The 22,211-nt window shown below is 41.5% G+C and overlaps 1 protein-coding gene and 1 long non-coding RNA gene across 7 annotated transcripts in view; one reads left to right on the top strand and one right to left on the bottom strand.

Annotated features, from left to right (window-relative positions):
* LOC129619618 (uncharacterized) overlaps positions 1 to 22,211 on the top strand; it is a 31,678-nt gene that overhangs the window by 7,643 nt on the left and 1,824 nt on the right. The window contains exon 3 of one of the 2 annotated variants that reach the window (XR_008697963.1): positions 7,350 to 7,578. The exons of the other annotated variant lie outside the window; for it this stretch is intronic. This is a non-coding gene — a long non-coding RNA (uncharacterized LOC129619618). Of the gene's footprint in view, positions 1 to 7,349; positions 7,579 to 22,211 lie in introns of those variants that run through there. 2 annotated transcript variants of the gene reach the window in all.
* Positions 3,354 to 22,211, bottom strand: part of SLC17A5 (solute carrier family 17 member 5) — a 75,438-nt gene continuing 56,580 nt past the window's right edge. For 3 of the 5 annotated variants that reach the window (XM_055534809.1, XM_055534805.1, XM_055534806.1), the window contains 2 exons: positions 15,157 to 15,247; positions 3,354 to 4,702 (listed from right to left, as the gene is read on the bottom strand). In XM_055534809.1, the coding sequence (XP_055390784.1) occupies positions 4,565 to 4,702; positions 15,157 to 15,247 (229 nt within the window). In that variant the 3' untranslated portion in view covers positions 3,354 to 4,564. The remainder of the gene's footprint in view (positions 4,703 to 15,156; positions 15,248 to 22,211) is intronic. The other 2 variants (XM_055534807.1, XM_055534808.1) reach the window with 1 other exon arrangement.

Here is a 22,211-nt window from a genome sequence, read left to right on the forward strand (position 1 = left end):
TCTTGTCTGGAGAATCTCCATGGACAGAGAAGCCTGGCGGGCTACAGTCCTTAGGGTCACAGAGTCAGATACGATGGAAGTGATTTAGCATGCACACACATCATAAATATTGTATAGGTAATTTATACAATATACCGATTGAAATTTCCTCTGACAGCATCCCAATACTTTTCACAAACAGTTCTTGAGCATTAAAAGGCTGTGTATCCTATCTCGATCACTGTCAATCTCAACCAAGCTTCTGTGGGAAGCTCAGGTTTCAGGCTGTGGAGTGAAAGTGAAACTGTGAAATACTCAAAGTGAGGGGCTATCAATGGCCCTAATGCAACATGAGGCCAGTATGCACTTGATCCCCCAGAGGCAGTGACCCTCGAAGGGCTAGCATATTTCAGTGGTTTCTGCTGAAGAGAGCGTGACAGGAAGAGACTTAACACAATATTTAGGACAGAAGGAGGATTCCCTGTCCCAAGCGCAGCCTATCCCGGCAGGGAGACTGTGTGAGAGGAAAGCGGTCACTTGACTACTTTTCTAGCTCAGCTGTGCAATCGTGGCTCCTCACCGAGAGGCACAGGACTGGCAGGGCTGGGCGTCAGCTTCCTCCTCCCCCTACGCCAAGGTAAAGTGAAAGTAAGCTGGCACTCGGAAAACTACTAGTGTTCTTCCTCATCAAGGCACACGGAAAAGGGTGGCAGGAAAAGGGGTTACATTTCATTTGGTTTCAGTACTTCCTGTACTCAAAGCTTGCCATAGCAGAGCTCCAAGAAATTACTTTCCGTGTTACCCTCTTAAAGCACAAACTTTTATAACTGGCTTTTCTTATGGTTGCTCTAAAAGACAGAGGCATCTGAAAAGGCTTTGTGATCCACTTTACATTTCTATGAAAAAGATTATTTATTTTTAAAACAGAAATTAGACGTTCACCTCATATCTAGTCATCTGAGGCAGTAACATACTTTTCCTGAGAGGAAGAGGAACTAGGTCGTTTCCTATAGGGCTCTTCCTGCCTTTAACTTTAAATACTTGACCACTGTTTTTTCTGTTGGGGCAATTTTATTTAACAGTGATAAACTTCCCTCAGAGAAATCATTTACTTTGCAATAGGATCTAAATTCAAACATCTCTGATTTCTTGAAAAATGAAACAAAGGCTGAAGTAGGAAGGACATTACAATGGTTAACACAAACTGCTGACTCCAGCGTTGCCTCTGTTTCTTTCGTAACTCAGCTTCCCGAGGTCAGCTGGCATGCTTGTTTGCCCTGGATTTGATTGTTAGGTGGATAGTGACAGTCTCCATAGAAGGTTTCCAAGGCCGGACCCCATGAAGGAAAAGGTTTGATAAATCAGGATGTGAACTTCATGGGAGAAGGCGTTTGCTTTTTTCACACTGTATTGCTCAGCACCTGATGAATGTGTGGAAAATACTTGCTGTATAGCTGGGAGGAGAATTACTTTGCCTATATCGGACTGAGCTATTCTCAAATACTTTCAAAACCATTCACCAATGACTGCCACTTATAACTTACTTTGAGGTTAGCATATCCTTTCTGCATTTATTTTCTTTTTTGAGAAGAAAACAGTCTATTGGAAAAGTAATATATGAGTTAAAAAAAATCAATGCCTGCAATAAAGGGTTATTTACTAAGTATTCGTTAAGCAACTAGAATGTCGCTGTTCAGTCTCCCCAGCTCTTTGTGACCCCGTTGGTCTGCAGCATACTGGGTAAAGGAATTGTTGTGGGCAGAGGGAAGTGGGATGGGAGTGTTTCACCCTATGGGAGCATCCTGGTCTGGGAGGTGGGATGTGCTTGGACTAATAACCCAGCACAGGTGGGAAGTCAGGCAGAAGAGGTTCACACTAAAGGCAGTGAGATTACTTATCTATTCCAGGTGGAAACAAAAGCTGCAAAGATCTATTTGGGAGATAGCCAAAGAGATGTAAAAAATTCCAGAGTCTTAAAAAGACTAGAATGGAAAATACAGGTGGTTAATTATAAACAGGGTTGGGGGTGAGGTGGGAGATGAGGGAGGAGGAAGACAACAGCAAATGACTTCAAGCCCGAGCCTCAGTGACAGGGAGATGAAACTCTTAACAGGAGTGAAGATCATGATGGGAACAGTTGTTTATTGGGGGAACGGGGTGAGGGAGTGAGGCTGGATTAAAACTTCTCAGGTGGAGTGAAGACAGGTCACTGGGGATGTCCATTAGGTAGTGGAAAGCCTGGTGGGGGCTACACGGTAGCTTGAGTAACAGGCGTCTTGTTTTTAAGTGATATTTTTATGTGACTAGGTTATACTGTCACGTTTCAAAAGGTGAAAATGAATCTCCTTTCCACCTCCCCCACCCCGTAGACCATTTTTTCTCGACAGAAGGAACTACTGTTTCCAGTCTCTTGAGTATCACTCTAGAAATATTCCATATATATGTGTGTATATATCTATATCTATCTGAAAGTGAAAAGTGAAAGTGTTAATTGCTCAGTCGTGTTTGACTCTTTGGGACCCCATGGACTGTAGCCCGCCAGCCTCCTCTGGCCATGGGATTCTCCAGGCAAGAAAACTGGATTTCCTTCTGCAGGGGATCTTTCTGACCCAGGGATTGAACCCAGGTCTCCTGCATTGCAGGCAGCTTCTTTACTATCTGAGCCACCAGGGAAGCCCTATCTATCTATCATCTATTATTGTGCCGAGCAGCACTGCTTGCAGGATCTTAGTTCCCTAACCAAGGACTGAACCCCAGCCCCTGGCAGTGAAAGCACTGAGTTCTAACCACTGGACCATTTTTATGTCCCTGGGAGAGTTTCGTATTTTTAAAAATATTTATTTATTTGGCCAGGTCTTAGTTGGGGCACACCGGATCTTTGATCTTTGCTGGGACATGTGGGATCTAGTTCCCCGAGTAGGGATTGAACTCCGGCCCCTAGCATTGTGAGTGCAGAGTCTTAGTCACTAGAACACCAGAGAAGTCCCTGCTATTTTTGCTTTTTAAAGGCTAGAGAAGGCTTTTGTGTGTCTTTGAGACAGAAGGGAAAGAACAAGAAGAGAGGCAGAGACTGAGGAAGCAAATTAAAGAGGAATTACTGAAGCAAGGTCTAGTGGAGGTGGAGAAGATATAATCACTGATGTAAGCATATGTTTTAGTGGGAAGAGTGGACCCTTTTGAGAGCAGGAAGGACAGGCTGATGGCCGTAGGGGTTTGTGATGCTGCATCACTCAGAGGACCAAGTATCCTGCCCAGGTGGAGGTAGAGATGCATGCAGAGGTCGACCAGTAATTTGAGGAAGATGGCAGGAAAGATGTAAAATAGCCACTGTGGATACTAGAAGATATCATAGAACTGTCAGATCACCCCAAAAAATCATTCTGAAAAGCTTTATTTTGATTTATAAAAGAAATATCACCATAGCAACTTAAAGCTATTTACAGATTTAAAAATTAATTTACAGAATGTATACACATCATATTACATTAAATAGCTTTAGTTAAAATATTACAGGTAGTGTTGAACATACACAATGAAACATAAATCAAGTTCTAAATCACATAAATACCCTCAAAGCATGCTCAGGATGGTCCAGGAAAAAATGGAAAAATAAGACTTCAGAAATCAACACTAAAGATGATTACCCCACCGGCTGCAGGTTATGTGGAAGTAGAAGTCACTTTAACCTTGAACTGCAACCAGATACTTAGGTGTAAGACAAAAAAAAATTTTTTTTTTATTTTAATTATTCTGGTATAGCTCTTAGAACACAGGACTTGAAGATTTATACTCTGATCCATGTGAAGGTAGGATCATCAAGGATGATGTTATATGTGGCTAATTAGGCTTCACACTTTCTTTTGCAGATTGCATGCGCTGGGAAGGGAAGGGAGAGGGTGCATGGAAATCATGACTGTGGATCGTGCTGTCCCTGTTGGCTCAGGGCTTCATCTACACATTAACAGCCCCAGGGGAAGAATACCATCCAAAGCCTTGGCACTGACCCTGGTCTTGGATGCTGCCTAAGTGCTGGGCACTGTCCCTGAAGCCAGAGAGGGGACGTGTGGCAGCTGCCTGGGCATGCTTCCCTCAGTGAAGTTGCCAGGCTGAATGATACAGTGGCTGCCAGCTCCGTGAAGAGGCTCAAGTTTGAGACCTATGTGTCAGGGATTGCTGATGACAAATAATTTTTTGAGGAAGGTGTACAAAAACAGATGTTTAACAAGACCTGAGAATTATTATCCACCTTAATTAAGCAAAGGTATAGAAGGGTCTGTTTCAGCTCATCTCTTTAGGTACGGTCTTATAAATAAATAGAACTCCCCTATTGTGGGTTGCCTGACTTGCAGCCAGGTATGTGACCCTGAATTATAAGTTCCAGCAAACAGGTTAATAATAATTAAAAATAGCTAATTTTGCTTATATGGCAACTAGTGACATTTCATGATTACAAGCCTTACAAATCTCATACAGTACAATATTTTCTTGTATATAGATTGCTTACACATTAAAATATCAAAGGCACTTTTAGGTTACATGATAAACAAAGATACATTAATAGAGACAGGATTATTTATTGGTTCCTTCAGTTTCTGTGTCCTCGGTGATCACTGATAGCCCAGTTTTGCACTTCACCTTTGGCGAATAGTGTGAAGAAAATGGCACCAAATACATTGATAGCAGCAGCGATGCAGAAAACAGTTTGCCATTCTCCAATAGTGTTCTGCAGAGAAAGAGAGAAAAAGATGCAAATGCAAAAATATCTTGTTTGTAGTTCATTTTTTAAAAAAGGTGGTGCCTCAAGACTGTTGTTACATAGCAGTAGCATTATTCGTAAAACCCAGACAACACAAATGTCCATCAACAGTCAACTTGTGGCATATGTATTCAATGGAATACTATACAGCAATGAGAATGAATGACCCACAACAACATAGATACAGTTCACAAAATGTTAAGCAAAGGAAGCCAGACACAAAAGAGTAGTGAGTGATTCTACTGATAGAAAGCCAATCAGACAAAGCTAATCTATGGTGTTAAGAAGTCAGGATAGTGGTTCCTCTTGGTGGGGGTGAAAGAGATAGGAAGGGCTACCTGGCCACTGTGCAAGGGAGATAACGTTCTGTTTCTTGATTGGGTGGGTGTGGGTTACGTGGATGTTTTAACTTTGTGAAAATTTGTCCTACTATGTACTTAGGATTTGTGCATTTTAAAAATGCATGTTATACTTCAAGAAAAAATTTACTAAAAATAAAACATTGGTATGTCCTCGAATCATGTGTTACTAGGAAAGTATTAGTATTATGCCAGCACATCACCTCCTAAGTTCTCACGTGGAATGTGTTAGGGGCAGATCAAGTAAGGATGAGTTAAGATGGACTTTGAAGTTCAAGTTTGAGACCTGGCTTGAAAGATCCTGCAGGGCTCTTGAAAGTGAAAGTGAAGTTGCTCATTCGTGTCTGACTCTTTGCGACCCCATGGACTGTAGCCTACCAGGCTCCTCTTTCCAGGCAATAGTACTGGAGTGGATTGCCATTTCCTTCTCCAGGGGATCTTCAAAACCCAGGGATTGAACCCAGGTCTCCCGCATTGTAGACAGATGCTTTACTGTCTGAGCCACCAGGGAAGTTGCAGGGCTCTTGAATGGCACACAATACACGACGTGGATGGGATTTGTCAGTGAGAGATCAAAAAGATACAGTGTGTAATCCAGTACAAAAATATCCAGTAGTCTAATCATTATGAATTATGACATTTTTGCACAATAAAAATAATTTATGTAAAAAATATCTAGTAGTTATCTAAATCTCTGGGTCATGTGACTATCTTTAATAACTTTTTTTTTTTTTGGATTTTCACATTTTCAATGTAACCAGGGGGCTACATTTGTAGCACTTAGAAAAGAAAAACAAAACAAACAGCAGAACTTGCAATGAGGAAGAAAAAGGAAACCAGGAAGTTGGAAGCTGGCATGAAATAATTTATTTAGGAAAAAAGGAAAAAGAAAGGAGCACTCTGTGGTTAATTATGCTTATTTGAGATAGCTCAACATTCAGAAAACGAAGACCATGGCATCTGGTCCCATCACTTCATGGGAAATAGATGGGGAAACAGTGGAAATAGCGTCAGACTTTATTTTTTTGGGCTCCAAAATCACTGCAGATGGTGACTGTAGCCATGAAATTAAAAGACGCTTACTCCTTGGAAGAAAAGTTATGACCAACCTAGATAGCATATTGAAAAGCAGAGACATTACTTTGCCTACAAAGTTCTTTCTAGTCAAGGCTATGGTTTTTCCTGTGGTCATGTATGGATGTGAGAGTTGGACTGTGAAGAAAGCTGAGCACCGAAGAATTGATGCCTTTGAACTGTGGTGTTGGAGAAGACTCTTGAGAATCCCTTGGACTGCAAGGAGATCCAACCAGTCCATTCTGAAGGAGATCAGTCCTGGGATTTCTTTGGAAGGGATTATGCTAAAGCTGAAACTCCAGTACTTTGGGCACCTCATGGGAGGAGTTGACTCATTGGAAAAGACTCTGATGCTGGGAGGGATTGGGGGCAGGAGGAGAAGGGGACGACAGAGGATGGGATGGCTGGATGGCATCACTGACTCGATGGATGTGAGTCTGAGTGAACTCCGGGAGTTGGTGATGGACAGGGAGGCCTGCTGCGATTCATGGGGTCGCAAAGAGTCGGACACGACTGAGTAAAGTGAACTGAATTGAGATTAATGTATTTTGGTGAAAAAAATGTTAGATCTGCTTGTTAAATTTTAGGGACTATTTAGATATGGTTGCTAACAATGTGTTATCATCCTAGGGTAGAAGTCGGTCAGTAATTATAGTTATAAATCAGAGAGACAGGTTTAAGACAGTTTCTTAGGATTCCAAGACAAAGCTGCTCTGTGTGTGATCTACAGGATGAAATAACATTTCAGTGTTATCTGGAGGCAATGGCTGACTTAAAATCAATCAATAGTATCAGAAATTCACAAAGGTCCTAGTTTGTCTCTTAACAAAAAAATTCCACCAGTTTTTCGAGAATACTGTTTTGTCTGTAACAAAATTGAACCTCAGGCACGCTCTGACCTTTTATTTCATTCTTCTTCTTCTTAATTTTTGGCCATGTCACACAGCTTGTGGGATCTCAGCTCGCTGACTGAACCTGAGCCACGGCAGTGAGTGCCAAATGCTAACCACGGACTTCCAGGGAACTTCCTATTTCATTATTTATTTATGTTCTGACTCATTCCACAAAATTTTTGTGGTTGTGCAGTAAACTTTAATTGTAAGTAATTACAATTGTAAAGGCAAATGTGCTTTTCCTTTTTTAAAAAAATAATGGCCTTTTGAACTTCCCTGGTGGCACAGTGGGTGAGAATCCGCCAGCCAATGCAGAGGACACAGGTTCGATCCAGGAAGATTCCACATGCTGTGGGGCAACTAAACCTCTGGGTCACAACTACTGGACTGGGTCCGAGCTCTAGAGCCCTGGAACCGCAACTGCTGAGCCCAGGTGCTGCAACTACTGAACTCGTACCTACAGCAAGAAGAGAAGCCACTGCAATGAGAAGCCCATACAACACAATAAAGAGTAGCTCCTGCCTGCCACAACTAGCAAAAACCCACGCACAGCGATGAAGACCCAGTACAACCAAAAATAAATCAAAGTATAAAAAATAATAGTAAATTACAAGAATGGCCTTCTAATAATATTAAACAAACGCTAAAACAACATATCTGAAATCCAGTTCATTTCCACTTTACAAACATTCAAGACTTGAATTCAGGAGTCTGTATCTTCCCAGCAGAAGTGCCAGGACTATTGAGAATGTATGGAATTACTCATGGTAGTGTGTAAGCTAACCTAAGCTGACTTAGGTTCTTGAGTTGCCACAATGCTCCAGGAAGATAAGGCTAAACATCTGTGACCTGACCATGCTGAGACGTTCCAACATTCCTTTCCATTAAGTGAGAGAAAAGCATAACAAGGAGGCACTGATTCACTTGAGTAAGGAATTAGAAATGGTAGAGAGCGCCACCTGCAGTGAACACAAGAGTATTTGGTAATAAGACAATTTGTAGGCATAGCCTGAAAATCCTAAGGATTGGATAGTGTTAATTTCATCACAGAGACAGAAAATTAAGTCTATTTATAGAGATTTAAATAAGCCTCTTGAAGAATCCAATTTTACTAGTCCTTTAGTTTTTCTTAAACAGTAAACTAGAGTTTGAAAGGGCCTTTGAGGTTGCTGAATTTGGTTTCTTATACAACTCAGAGTCCCTGCTTAGTGATCTGGCCTCAGGCGGCCATCTGGCTTCAGGGCAGACCAGCCCCGTCCATGGTATTTCCAGGGCGGTGCCTGGGCCCTGGGGGGGTGGGAGGGGCCCCTCCCACACCCTGGCTCACCCCTCCAGGCTCCGTTCCCACAAACTGGCTGTTCCCTTCTCTGTACCCACAGCACTCTACACACATTTTTTTCTGTCTTCGTCACACTGTACATACAACCTTCAAATAATGAAAATTTGCAATTTTGCCTTTGAATCCTTTGTATCTGTCACACAAATAAGCACTCAAGAAGTGCCATTTGACATAGGGAATTGATTACTGGCTAGATTGATCTTTCCCCTTTTGATTCCCCCTCTTTTCCTCCTGGCCACCTCTATCTCCCTCCTACCTATTCTCTTCTCCATGTAACTCTGTGAACCTCTCTGGGTGTCCCTCACTGTGGAGAATCTTTTCACCATTAACCTAGATGTTTTATTATTGGTGCTGTATGGATGGAGAAGTCTTGAGGCTACTGTAAGAATAAGACTGAAAACCAGAGGCAGGAGGCTTAAGTCCAAAACCTGAGAACTCCAGAGAACTCCTGACTCCAGGGAATATTAATCGATAAGAGCTCATCCAAAAGCCTCCATACCTACACTGAAACCAAGCACCACCCAAGAGCCAAGTTCCAGAGCAAGACATATCATGCAAATTCTCCAGCAATGCAGGAACATAGCCCTGAGCTTCAACATACAGGCTGCCCAAAGTCACACCAAACCCATAGACATCTCAAAACTCACTATTGGACACTTCATTGCACTCCAGAGAGAAGAAATCCAGCTTCACCCAGCAGAACACCAACGCAAGCTTCCCTAACCAGGAAACCTTGACAAGCCACTTGTCCAACCCCACCCACAGGGAGGAACCTCCACAATAAAGAGGAACCACAAACTGCCAGAATACAGAAAGGCCACCCCAAACACAGCAATCTAAACAAGATGAAAAGGCAGAGAAATAATCAGCAGGTAAAGTTCAGTTCAGTTGCTCAGTCATGTCCAACTCTTTGCGACCCCATGAATCGCAGCACGCCAGGCCTCCCTGTCCATCAACAACTCCCAGAGTTTACTCAAACTCATGTTCATTGAGTCGGTGATGCCATACAGCCATCTCATCCTCTGTTGTCTCCTCCTCCTCCTGCCTGCAATCCCTCCCAGCATCAGAGTCTTGTCCAATGAGTCAACTCTTCGCATGAGGTGGCCAAAGCACTGGAGTTTCAGCTTTAGCATCAGTCCTTCCAATGAACACCCAGGACTGATCTCCTTTAGAATGGACTGGTTGGATCTCCTTGTAGTCCAAGGGACTCTCAAGAGTCTTCTCCAACACCACAGCTCAAAAGCATCAATTCTTCGGTGCTCAGCTTTCTCCACAGTCCAACTCTCACATCCACACATGACCACAAAGATTCTTTAATATCCGTGAATCAGTCAGTGTAATATACCACATTAACAAATTGAAAGATAAAAACCATGATTATCTCAATAGATGCAGAGAAAGCCTTTGACAAAATTCAACATCCATTTATGATAAAAACCCTCCAGAAAGCAGGATTAGAAGGAAAATACCTCAACATAATAACAGCTATATATGACAAACCCACAGCAAACATTATCCTCAATGGTGAAAAATTGAAAGCATTTCCCCTAAAGTCAGGAACAAGACAAGTGTGCCCACTCTCACCACTACTATTCAACATAATTTTGGAAGTTTTAGCCACAGCAATCAGAGAAGAAAAAGAAATAAAAGGAATCCAGATTGGAAAATAAGAAGTAACTGTTTGCAGATGACATGATCCTCTACATAGAAAACCCTAAAGACTCCACCAGAAAATTACTAGAGCTAATCAATGAATACAGTAAAGTTGCAGGATATAAAATTAACACACAGAAATCCCTTGCATTCCTATACACTAACAATGAGAAAACAGAGAAATTAAGGAAACAATTCCATTCACCATTGCAACGAAAAGAATAAAATACATAGGAATATACCTACCTAAAGAAACAAAAGACCTATATATAGAAAACTATGAAACACTGATGAAAGAAATCAAAGAGGACACAAATAGATGGAGAAATATACCATGCTCATGGATTGGAAGAATCAATATAGTGAAAATGAGTATACTACCCAAAGCAACCTATAGATTCAATGCAATCCCTATTAAGCTACCAATGGTATTTTTCAGAGAACTAGAACAAATAATTTCACAATTTGTATGGAAATACAAAAACCTCAAATAGCCAAAGCAATCTTGAGAAAGAAGAATGGAACTGGACGAATCAACCTGCTTGACTTCAGGCTATACTACAAACCTACAGTCATCAAGACAGTATGGTACTAGCACAAAGACAGAAATATAGATCAATGGAACAAAATAGAAAGCCCAGAGATAAATCCATGCACCTATGGACACCTTATTTCTGACAAAGGAGGCAAGAATATACAATGGAGAAAAGACAATCTCTTTAACAAGTGGTGCTGGGAAAACTGGTCAACCAGTTGTAAAAGAATGAAACTAGAACACTTTCTAACACCATACACACAAAAAAATTTTAAAATGGGTTAAAGATCTAAACGTAAGACCAGAAACTATAAAACTCCTAGAGGAAAACATAGGCAAAACACTCTCTGACATAAATCACAGCAGGATCCTCTATGATCCACCTCACAGAGTAATGGAAATAAAAGCAAAAATAAACAAATGGGACCTAATTAAACTTAAAAGCTTTTGCACAACAAAGGCAAGTATAAGCAAGGTGAAAAGACAGCCTTTGGGATGGGAGAAAATAATAGCAAAGGAAGCAACTCACAAAGAATTAATCTCAAAAATATACAAGGAACTCCTGCAGCTCAATTCCAGAAAAATAAACGACCCAATCAAAAAGTGGGCCAAAGAACTAAACAGACATTTCTCCAAAGAAGACATACAGATGGCTAACAAACACATGAAAAGCTGCTCAACATCTCTCATTATCAGAGAAATGCAAATCTAAACCACAATGAGGTACCATCTCACGCAGGTCAGAATGGCTGCTATCCAAAAGTCTACAAACAATAAATGTTGGAGAGGGTGTGGAGAAAAGGGAACCCTCTTACACTGTTGGTGGGAATGAAAACTAGTACAGCCACTATGGAGAACAGTGTGGAGATTCCTTAAAAAACTGGAAATAGAACTTGCCATATGACCCAGCAATCCCACTGTTGGGTATACACACCGAGGAAACCAGAATTGAAAGAGACACGTGTACCCCAATGTTCATCACAGCACTATTTATAATATCCAGGACATGGAAGCAACCTAGATGTCCACTGGCAGACGAATGGATAAGAAAGCTGTGGTACATATACACAATGGAATATTATTCAGCCATTAAAAAGAGTACATTTGAATCAGTTCTAATGAGGTGGATGAAACTGGAGCCTATTATATAGAGTGAAGTAAGTCAGAAAGAAAAACACCAATACAGTATACTAACACATATATGTGGAATTTAGAAAGATGGTAATGATAACCTTATATGCGAGACAGCAAAAGAGACACAGATGTATAGAACAGTCTTCTGGACTCTGTGGGAGAAGGTGAGGGTGGGATGATTAGGGAGAATGGGGTTGAAACATGTATATTATTATATGTGAAACAGATTGCCAGTCCAGGTTCAATGCATGAGACAAGGTGCTCAGGGCTGGTACACTGGGATGACCCAGAGGGATGGGATGGGGAAGGAGGTGGGAGGGGGGTTCAGGATGGGGGACACATGTAAACCCATGGCTGATTCATGTCAATGTATGACCAAAACCACTACAATATTGTAAAGTAATTAGCCTCCATTTAAAATAAATAAATTAAAAAAATAAAAAATAGAAGAGAGGAAGAAAAAAAGAAGTGCCAGTTGAATATACGTTTGACTATTTCAGGGCTCACTAATTCACGGTGGTGGTGGTTTAGTTGCTAAGTCATGTCTGACTCTTTTTTTTAAATTTATTTATTTTGGCCTTGCTAGGTCTTTGTTGCTGCATGGGCTCTCTCCAGTTGTGGCGAGCGGGGGCTACACTCTAGATGCAGGCTTCTCATTGTGATGGCTTATCTTGTTGTGGAGCACAGGTTCCAGGTGCATGGACTTGAGTAGCTGTGGTGCACTGGCTTAGTTGCTCCGCAGCTTGTGGGACTGTCCCAGACCAGGGATCGAACCCATGTCTCCTGCACTGGCAGGTGGGCTCTTTACCACTGGGCCACCAGGGAAGCCCTATGTCTGACTCTTGCAACCTGATGGACTGTAATACACCAGGCTCCTCTGTCCACGGGCCTTCCCAGGCAAGAATACTGGAGTGGGTTGCCATTTTCCTTCTCTAGGAGATCTTCCCAACCCAGGGATTGAACCCACACTGAACCTGTGTCTCCTGCATTACAGGTAGATTATTTACTGCTGAGCCACCAGGGAAGCCCACTAAGTCATAGGGTAGCCCATTCCACACAGTAAAAGCTTTAAACAGAAAATTTGCTATTTATCTCCTCCTAACTTCTTTCTTGGAGAAGGCAATAGCAACCCACTCCAGTCCTCTTGCCTGGAAAATCCCAAGGATGGAGGAGCCTGGTAGGCTGCAGTCCATGGGGTCGCTAAGAGTCAGACACGACTGAGTGACTTCACTTTCACTTTTCCCTTTCATGTATTGGAGGAGGAAATGGCAACCCACTCCAGTGTTCTTGCCTGGAGAATCCCAGGGACAGCAGGGCCTGGTGGGCTGCCGTCTATGGGGTCGCACAGAGTTGGACACAACTGAAGCAGCTTAGCAGCAGCAGCAGCAACTTCTTTCTATCTGTTTTTGTAGAACTGTTGAGAGAAGTCACCATCTTTTGAATATGTGAAGACATCTATGCATGCCTGCTAAGTCACTTCAGTTGTGTCTGACTCTTTGTGACCCCATGGACTGTATATAGCCTGCCAGGTTCCTCTGTTCATGGGATTCTCCAGTCAAGAATACTGGAATGAGTTGCCATACCCTCCTCCAGGGGATTTTCCCAACTCGGGGATTGAACCTGTGTCTCCTGCACTGCAGGCGGATTCTGTACCACCGAGTCACCAGGGAAGCCCAAAGACATCTATACATTTGCTAAATCTTCTGTTTTTCTAAACGTTCTTGATAATTTCAACTGTTTTTGTTCATTCGCACATGATTTCCTGATATCTTTGTGGTTCCACTTCTTGAATAATTCTACACTGCCAAATTTATTTGTTCAAACCAAAGATACAAGTCATGTATCTGCTATAATATCACAACTCTTAAGGAGTTGCGCGGGTTCAGTTACAAGATCTTCATTGTTCTATTGTTCTGTCTAAAATTCACAGTGTTCTTTGAAATATACTTTCCCACCTACTAAGGCATTTAGCTTTTCATTGCTGTAAATAACTACATAAGAATAGGCATTCAGCATTTTCAGTTTAGTTCAGTTCAGTCGCTCAGTCGTGTCTGACTCTTTGCAACTCCATGAATTGTAGCACGCCAGGCCTCCCTGTCCATCACCAACTTCCAGAGTTCACTCAGACTCACGTCCATCAAGTCAGTGATGCCATCCAGCCATCTCATCCTCTGTCGTCCCCTTCTCCTCCTGCCCCCAATCCCTCCCAGCATCAGAGTCTTTGCCAATGAGTCAACTCTTCGCATGAGGTGGCCAAAGTACTGGAGTTTCAGCTTTAGCATCAGTCCTTCCAAAGAACACCCAGAACTGATCTCCTTAATAATGGACTGGTTGGCTCTCCTTGCAGTCCAAGGGACTCTCAAGAGTCTTCTCCAACACCACAGCTCAAAAGCATCAATTCTTCGGTGCTCAGCTTTCTTCACAGTCCAACTCTCACATCCATACATGACCACTGGAAAAACCATAGCCTTGACTAGACAGACCTTTGTTGTCCAAGTAATGTCTGCTTTTGAATATGCTATCTAGGTTGGTCATAACTTTCCTTCCAAGGAGTAAGCGTCTTTTAATTTCATGGCTGCAATCACCATCTGCAGTGATTTTGGAGCCCCCCAAAATAAAGTCTGACACTGTTTCCACTGTTTCCCCATCTGTTTCCCATGAAGTGATGGGACCAGATGCCATGATCTTCATTTTCTGAATGTTGAGCTTTAAGCCAACTTTTTCACTCTCCTCTTTCACTTTCATCAAAAGGTTTTTAAATTCCTCTTCACTTTCTGCCATAAGGGTGGTGTCATCTGCATATCTGAGGTTACTGATATTTCTCCCAGCAATCTTGATTCCAGCTTGTGCTTCTTCCAGCCCAGAATTTCTCATGATGTACTCTGCATATAAGTTAAATAAGCAGGGTGACAATATACAGCCTTGATGTACTCCTTTCCCTATTTGGAACCAGTCTGTTGTTCCATGGCCAGTTCTAACTGTTGCTTCCTGATCTGCATATAGGTTTCTCAAGAGGCAGGTCAGGTGATCTGGTATTCCCATCTCTTTCAGAATTTTCCACAGTTTCTTGTGATCCACACGGTCAAAGGCTTTGGCATAGCAGAAATAGATGTTTTTCTGGAACTCTCTTCCTTTTTCCATGATCCAGCAGATGTTGGCAATTTGATCTCTGGTTCCTCTGCCTTTTCTAAAACCAGCTTGAACATCTGGAAGTTCAAGGTTCATGTATTGCTGAAGCCTTGCTTGGAGAATTTTGAGCATTACTTTACTAGCATGTGAGATGAGTGCAATTGTGTGGTAGTTCGAGCATTCTTTGGCATTGCCTTTCTTTGGGATTCAGCATTTCACCCTTAATTAAATATACTCGATACAGATGTGCAGTTTCAAATGAACTGTTTAGACCTTTTTGGTTTATAAGTAAGTTATCTACTTACCTCAGGAGTAAGACTTCTAGCAATGATGGGCCCAATCATTCCAGGAATAGTGGCAAAGGTATTTGTGATGCCCAGGAGAATACCAGCATACCTGCAGAGACATTTTCATAGAGCTTTATTAATGTGTTACACAGTTTTTTTGGGGTGAGTGTGGGAATTGAACTTGTCTGTACTCCCTGCAATGGAAGTGCAGAATCTTAACCACTGAACCACCAGGCAATTCCCTGTGTTACACATTTAAGTAGCTTCTGTCCATAGATAACTACATTTCTATGCTGTACTCTTGTGGGATTTTATGTCTAAATGCAATGTCTTACTGAAATAGAACTAAATAGTTAGCTGCTGAAAACCTTGTATTTCAATAGTTCTAACATCATATAGAGGAACACAGCCATTGAAATGATCTCTTTTACAGTGAAATGGAGACGTGCTGAGATATGATTTTCATACAAGATGGTATCTAGATAGGAAGCTTCATGTATCTTAAAATTTTTTAAGTTAAAAAAAGAATTTATTTCCCGGTTACAAAATTTATGTCATTGTTAAAAATTTTAAATAAGAAAAATACTATGAAGAAAGTAAGATTACTTATAATCCTTCTATGTAGAGACAATCAACAGTAACATTTTGGTAAATATCCTAATTTTTTCCTGTATATATTTTAATATATCTAATAACATAACAATATATTATTATAGAAATGAGATATCAAGCACAGTTTCACAACTTATTTGTTGAACTTATTACATATCTTCCTGTAGCTAAATCCCTGCATATTGTCCCAGAAATTGATAAACTGAGTTTATAAATACTGTGTGTATATGACAAAAATGCCTATTGATAAAAATTCTTTTCAGAATCTTTATTGTCCTCAAAGCTGGTATTTCATGTTTTAAGAGGTAATAATTCTCTAATTCAAGTTTGCTAATTTTCACCCCATAGTCTCCCTGAAAACTCATGTTTTATTCTCCTTTATTATTTCCAGTGCAACATATATGCTAATTAAATATATGCTGACCAGAGAAATGGTGTGTGACCCGCAGTTGGTCAGGTCCCACGCCTGGTCCTATGGGGCTCTGGCTGCACTGGCTGCTGGAGCTTTGTCCCCTGGAGACAAAGGGACAAAGTACCTTCTCCTGGGACTTGATTCTGAAGGATTATACAGTATGTAACATTTTGGATTACATGCTAGGGTTGCTGAACAGTATTCTAAGTTGTGTGTATTAACGGAAAAACTTGGGATTTTGTCTTGCAGATGGCCCTACAATTCTAAATTTTGTAGACCGAGGCATCATTTGATATAGTCCTATGTGGCTCAGATGGTAAAGTGTCTGCCTGCAATGCGGGAGACCCAGGTTTGATCCCTGGGTTGAGAAGATCCTCTGGAGAAGGAAATGGCAATCCACTCTAATTCTCTTGCTTGGAAAATTCCATGGACGGAGGAGCATGGTAGGGTACAGTCCATGGGGTTGCAAAGGGTCAGACATGACTGAGAGAGTTCACTTTCACTTTATCTCCCCTGTATTTCCTGTACACTGGTAGTATCTATGGGCTTCTTTGGTGGCTCAGATGGTAAAGAATCTGCTTGCAGTGCAGGAGACCCAGGTTCAGTCCCTGGGTCAGAAAGATTCCCTGGAGAAGGGAATGGCAGGCAACCCACTCCAGTATTCTTGCCTGGAGAATTCCATGGACAGAGGAGCCTGGCAGACTACAGTCCATAGGGTCGTGGCAGACTACAGACTTGAGATCCTAGAGGGTTCATTATATTTAGGTTTGATATTTTTAGCATGAAAACTCAATGGTGGTGGTAGAGTTAAAAATTAGTTAATCAAGTAAATTAAGTTGTTTTTTATAAAAGTCTCCTGTGCTGTGTGCAGTGCTTAGTCACTCAGTTGTGTCTGACTCTTTGCGACCTCATGGACTGTAGCCCACCAGCCTCCTCTGTCCATGGGGATTCTCCAGGTAAGAATACTGGACTGGGTTGATAGGCCCTTCTCCAGGGGATCTTCCCAACCCAGGGATCGAACCCAGGTCTCCCACATTGCAAATGGATTCTTTACTATCTGAGCCATAAGGGAAGCCCATGAATACTGGAGTGGATAGCCTATCCCTTCTCCAGGGCATCTTTCCCACCCAGGACTCGAAATGGAGTCTCCTGCATTGCAGGTGGATTCTTTACCAGCTGAGCTACCAGGGAAGCCCAAAAGCTACCAAGTTATATACAAAGGCCAAGTAGAGACTTTCAACTTTTTAATGAGATAATCAGTGATATTATAAAATAAAATTGTGGTCAAAATTAAAGAAGCTTGGTATTAATTAGACCATAAAGTATTATTGTGGGATGATACTGTTTCTGTTAGGTTTAGGATCCTCAGTACCTCGGTTGCAGACTGCTGATCTGAAATTCCTCGCCCCATTTTAGACGTGGAAAAGTGCCTGCTATGGACAGAATTGTGTCCTCCCCCAACCCACACTTCCATTGTGACTATATTTGGAGACAGGCTTTTAAGAAGTAATTGAGGTTAAATGAGGTCATAAAGATAGGCTCCCAACCTAATAGGCTTGATGGCCTTACCAGGAAAGGATGAAAGGCAGATTGCTCTCTCTGTTTCTGTGAGCTCCTATTGAGGAGAGGCCGCATGAGGACATAGTGAGAAGGTGACTGTCTGCAAACCAGGAGGGCAGCCCTCACTAGAACGCAACCCAGCAGGCACCGTGGCCTCTGACTTCTAGCCTCCAGAATTGTGAGAATATCAATTTCTGTTTTTTAAGCTACTCAGCCACATGGTATTTTTATGGCGTCCTGAATTGATTGACACAGTGCCTAAATAAAATATCCTGCTGAACTCAATTCAGTTATCTATAAACATCACAAATTTTTATATTGAAAACTGATGTACACAGTGTACAACAACAAAACGAAAGAGCTCAGAACTTTTTGGCTTATGCCCTTTAGGGAGCAGATCTTAAATTAACCAAGCTTGGCAGAACTTGTCCTTTTTTTTTTTTTTTTTTTTTTTAAAGCATTAACACCTTGGCAGTAGGAGGAACTGACTGCAGTGTTGCCAGGCCTTTTCAGTGACAGATATTAAGTGCAGATGAATGTTGTGAAATTCTAAATGTCAGCACCAAGAAGCTCATTCAGATACTTATATTACACTGGGCAAGAAAGGCCATGAAAGATTGATGAGAGCCTGGGGGAAAGAAATTGTTGTATGAACTCAGTGTGGATTCTGTGCTACTGGAGTCTTAGAATTCTGTGGGATTAATAGTTAAAAATCTATTCAAATCCTTTGAAATCTGAGTAACAAAATTATCCATAGAAAATATATATTTTAGTCCACAGAAGGAAAGGCTTAGAAAATACCATGTCAACATATATTTACATGCTAACAGGACTGATTGCCTGTTGGAAAACCTTATGCCAGGCAGGGTTCTAAGTAGTTTTTATATCTTATCCCACTTTAACAGTAAAATGAACCCAAGAGGAAGGTTATCTTTACTCTATAGATAAGAAAGAAATAAAGACTATAAAATGTTACTCAATTTGTCTGGTTCCAAATCAGTACTTAATATTGGAATGTTATAATCTAAATGCTGGGGCTTGTAGCAAAAAATTAAGCATGAGAAAACTGATCTTTCCTACATTCTGAATTCAGTGATGACTGTTCTCAATAAGGCATTGTTACAGATATATAAAATATCCATTAACAGAGGAATGGATAAAGAAGATGTGGTACAAAAAAACAAACAAACAAACAAAAAAAAGAAGATGTGGTACATATGTTTAATGGAATATTATTCAACCATAAAAAAGAAAGAAATCATGCCATTTGCAGGGCATTATGGATGGGCATGTGGAATCTAAAAAAAAGGTACAGATGAACTTATTTACAAAACAGAAAGAGAGTCACAGATGTAGAAAAGAGACTTATTTTTACTGGGAGGGGAAAGGAGGAGAAGGATAAACTGTGAGACTGAGACTGACATACATATATACTGCTGCTGCTGCTAAGTCGCTTCAGTCGTGTCCGACTCTGTGGGACCCCATAGATGGCAGCCCACCAGGCTCCCCTGTCCCTGGGATTCTCCAGGCAAGAACACTGGAGTGGGTTGCCATTTCCTCCTCCAATGCATGAAAGTGAAAAGTGAAAGTGAAGTCACTTAGTCGTGTCCGACTCTTAGCGGCCCCATAGACTGCAGCCTACCAGGCTCCGCCGTCCATGGGATTTTCCAGGCAAGAGTACTGGAGTGGGGTCCCATTGCCTTCTCTGATACATATACTACTATATATAAAAAAGATAACTAGTAAGGCTCTACTACATAGCACAGGGAAGTCTACTCAATACTGTATAATGACCTACATGGGCAAACAATCTAAAAAAGAGAGGATATATGGATACGTATAATACATTCATATACATATACAGCAAAATGATTCACTTTGCTGTCCAACTAATACAACATTGTAAATCAACTGGACTCCAACATAAATTAAAAAAAATAAACTATAGTTTATTATTTTAATGTCCTTGAGGATAGAATCTGGGTGTGCCCAGGACACATACCACTTTGGACAGTAGATGCTCAATAAATAATCTGTTGAATACATTTTTAAAAATTACATCTTATTTTCCCACAATTTATTGAGTATTCTCAGAGTAAGAGGGAAAAGGATGAACTACAATTGTTGATTATGAAGATACTCCTCAAATGTGTAAGAAATACATCACTCACCCTAATGTCTTCCTTGGAACATAGTCGATTCTTATCACAGTTTCTAACCAATTATAACTATAATGCATGAAGGAGATCCAACAGCTCAAGCCATTTTAATAGTAAACACCAACTATGGCTGTCACCCACCCATCCATCCATTCATTTAACAAATAATTCTTAAATTTTATTTATTTATTTATGTTTGGTCGAGCTGGGTCTTCACTGCTGCGTGGCGTTTCTCTGGCTGTGCCGAACAGCGCTATGCTTCACTGCAGTTCATGGGCTTCTCACTGTGGCGGCTCACGTAACAAAAAACTCCTAAGTATGGCATTTGTGTCCACCACTATAGAGCACTCTCATGTCCAATAATGAATTAAACATAGTTCTTGTTCTCAAGGAGCTCACAGTTTACTTAATGAGAAAAACTATGGGTCAAAAATGTAATACAACCTAGTCACCGCAATAATGGGCTTCCCAAGTGGCTCAGGAGTGCGTCAAAGCTGTATATTGTAACCCTATTTAACTTATATGCAGAGTACATCATGATAAACACTGAGCTGAAAGAAGCACAAGCTGGATTCAAGATGCTGGAAGAAATATCAATAACCTCAGATACACATATGGTACCACCCTTATGGCAGAAAGCAAAGAGGAACTAAAGAGCCTCTTGATGAAAGTGAAAGAGGAGAGTTAAAAAGTTGGCTTAAACCCAATATTCAAAAAACAAAGATCACAGCATCTGGTCCCATCACTTCATGGCAAATAGATGGGGAAACAATGGAAACAGTGACAGACTTTATTGTCTTGGGCACCAAAATCACTGCAGATGGTGACTGCAGCCATGAAATTAAAAGACACTTGCTCCTTGGAAGAAAAGCTATGCCAAACGTAGAGAGCATATTATAAAGCAGAGATATTACTTAGCCAACAAAAGTCTGTATAGTCAAAGCTATGGTTTTCCCAGTAGTCATGTTTGGATGTGAGAGTTGGACCATAAAGACTTGGACATAAAGTGCCAAAGAATTGATGCTTTTGAACTGTGGTGTTGGAGAAGACTCTTGAGAGTCCCTTGGACTGTAAGGAGATCAAACCAGTCAATCCTAAAGGAAATCAGTCCTGAATATTCATTGGAAGGACTGATGCTGAAGCTGAAGCTCCAATACTTTGGCCACCTAATGTGAAGAGCTGACTCATTAGAAAAGACCCTGATGCTGGGAAAGATTGAAGGTAGGAGGAGAAGGGGATGACAGAGGATGAGATGGTTGGATGGCATTACCAACTCAATGGACATGAGTTTCGGCAAGCTCCAAGAGAGAGTGGAGGACAGGGAAGCCCTGTGCTGCAGTGCATGGGGTCTAAAAGAGTTGGACATGACTGAGCGACTGAACAACAGGTGGTTCAGCGGTAAAGAATCTGCCTGCCAGTGCAGCAGATGCAGGGGATGTGGGTTCTATCCCTGGGTTGGGAATATCCCCTGGAGGTGGGCATGGCAACCCACTCCAGTAGTATTCCTGCCTGGAGAATTCCATGGACAGAGGAGCCTGGCAGGCCACAGTCCATAGGGTCACAAAGAGTTGGACACGACTGCAGCGACTGAGCATGCACGCATCATCATGGTTATCTTCTTTACTCTTCAGGTCTAATCTATTGTCAAGTCACTTCTACTGTACTTACAAAGATCTCAAATCTATCTACCTCTTTACATCTCCTATCTTCATTCCAGGCCATCACCACCTCCTACCTGGGTTACTGCAATAGCCTCCTAATTGGTTTTCTCTGCTTGTATTTGTTCACACAAGAGTGACCTTAAAAGTGACCAGAGAAGGTCACTTCCTACCTGCTTTGGATACAATTTAAAATACTTACTATAGGCCCCTACTTACTCCCCAGTGGCCTTCTTCCCTGCATCTCAGCCACAGGTGACCTCTCAGTTAAGTGAAATACAGAGTTTTGGAATGAATGTCTATGTGCTTCCAAAATGCATATGTTGAAGTCTTGGCCCTCGGTGTGATTGCATTTGGAGACAGGCTCTTTACGAGGTGATAGAGGTTAAATGAGATCATTAGGAGCGGGACTCTAATCTGACAAAGCTGATGCCCTTATAAGAAGAGTGAGAGACATCAGAGCTCTCTCTCTGCACACACCCATGCACACGTACCCAGGGAAAGGCCATGTGAGCACAGAGCAAGGAGTTGGCCCTTCTGCAAACCAGGAAGAGTGCTCACCAGAAACCAAGGTGTCAGCACCCTGATGGGAATTCTAGCCTCTAGAACTGTGAGAAAATTTCTGTTGTTTAAGGTACTCAGTTTGTGTGTTTTATTCTGGCAGCCCAAGCA

This window comes from Bubalus kerabau, chromosome 9 (genome assembly GCF_029407905.1).
Source record: "Bubalus kerabau isolate K-KA32 ecotype Philippines breed swamp buffalo chromosome 9, PCC_UOA_SB_1v2, whole genome shotgun sequence".
NCBI classification, from domain to species: Eukaryota; Metazoa; Chordata; class Mammalia; order Artiodactyla; family Bovidae; genus Bubalus; species Bubalus kerabau.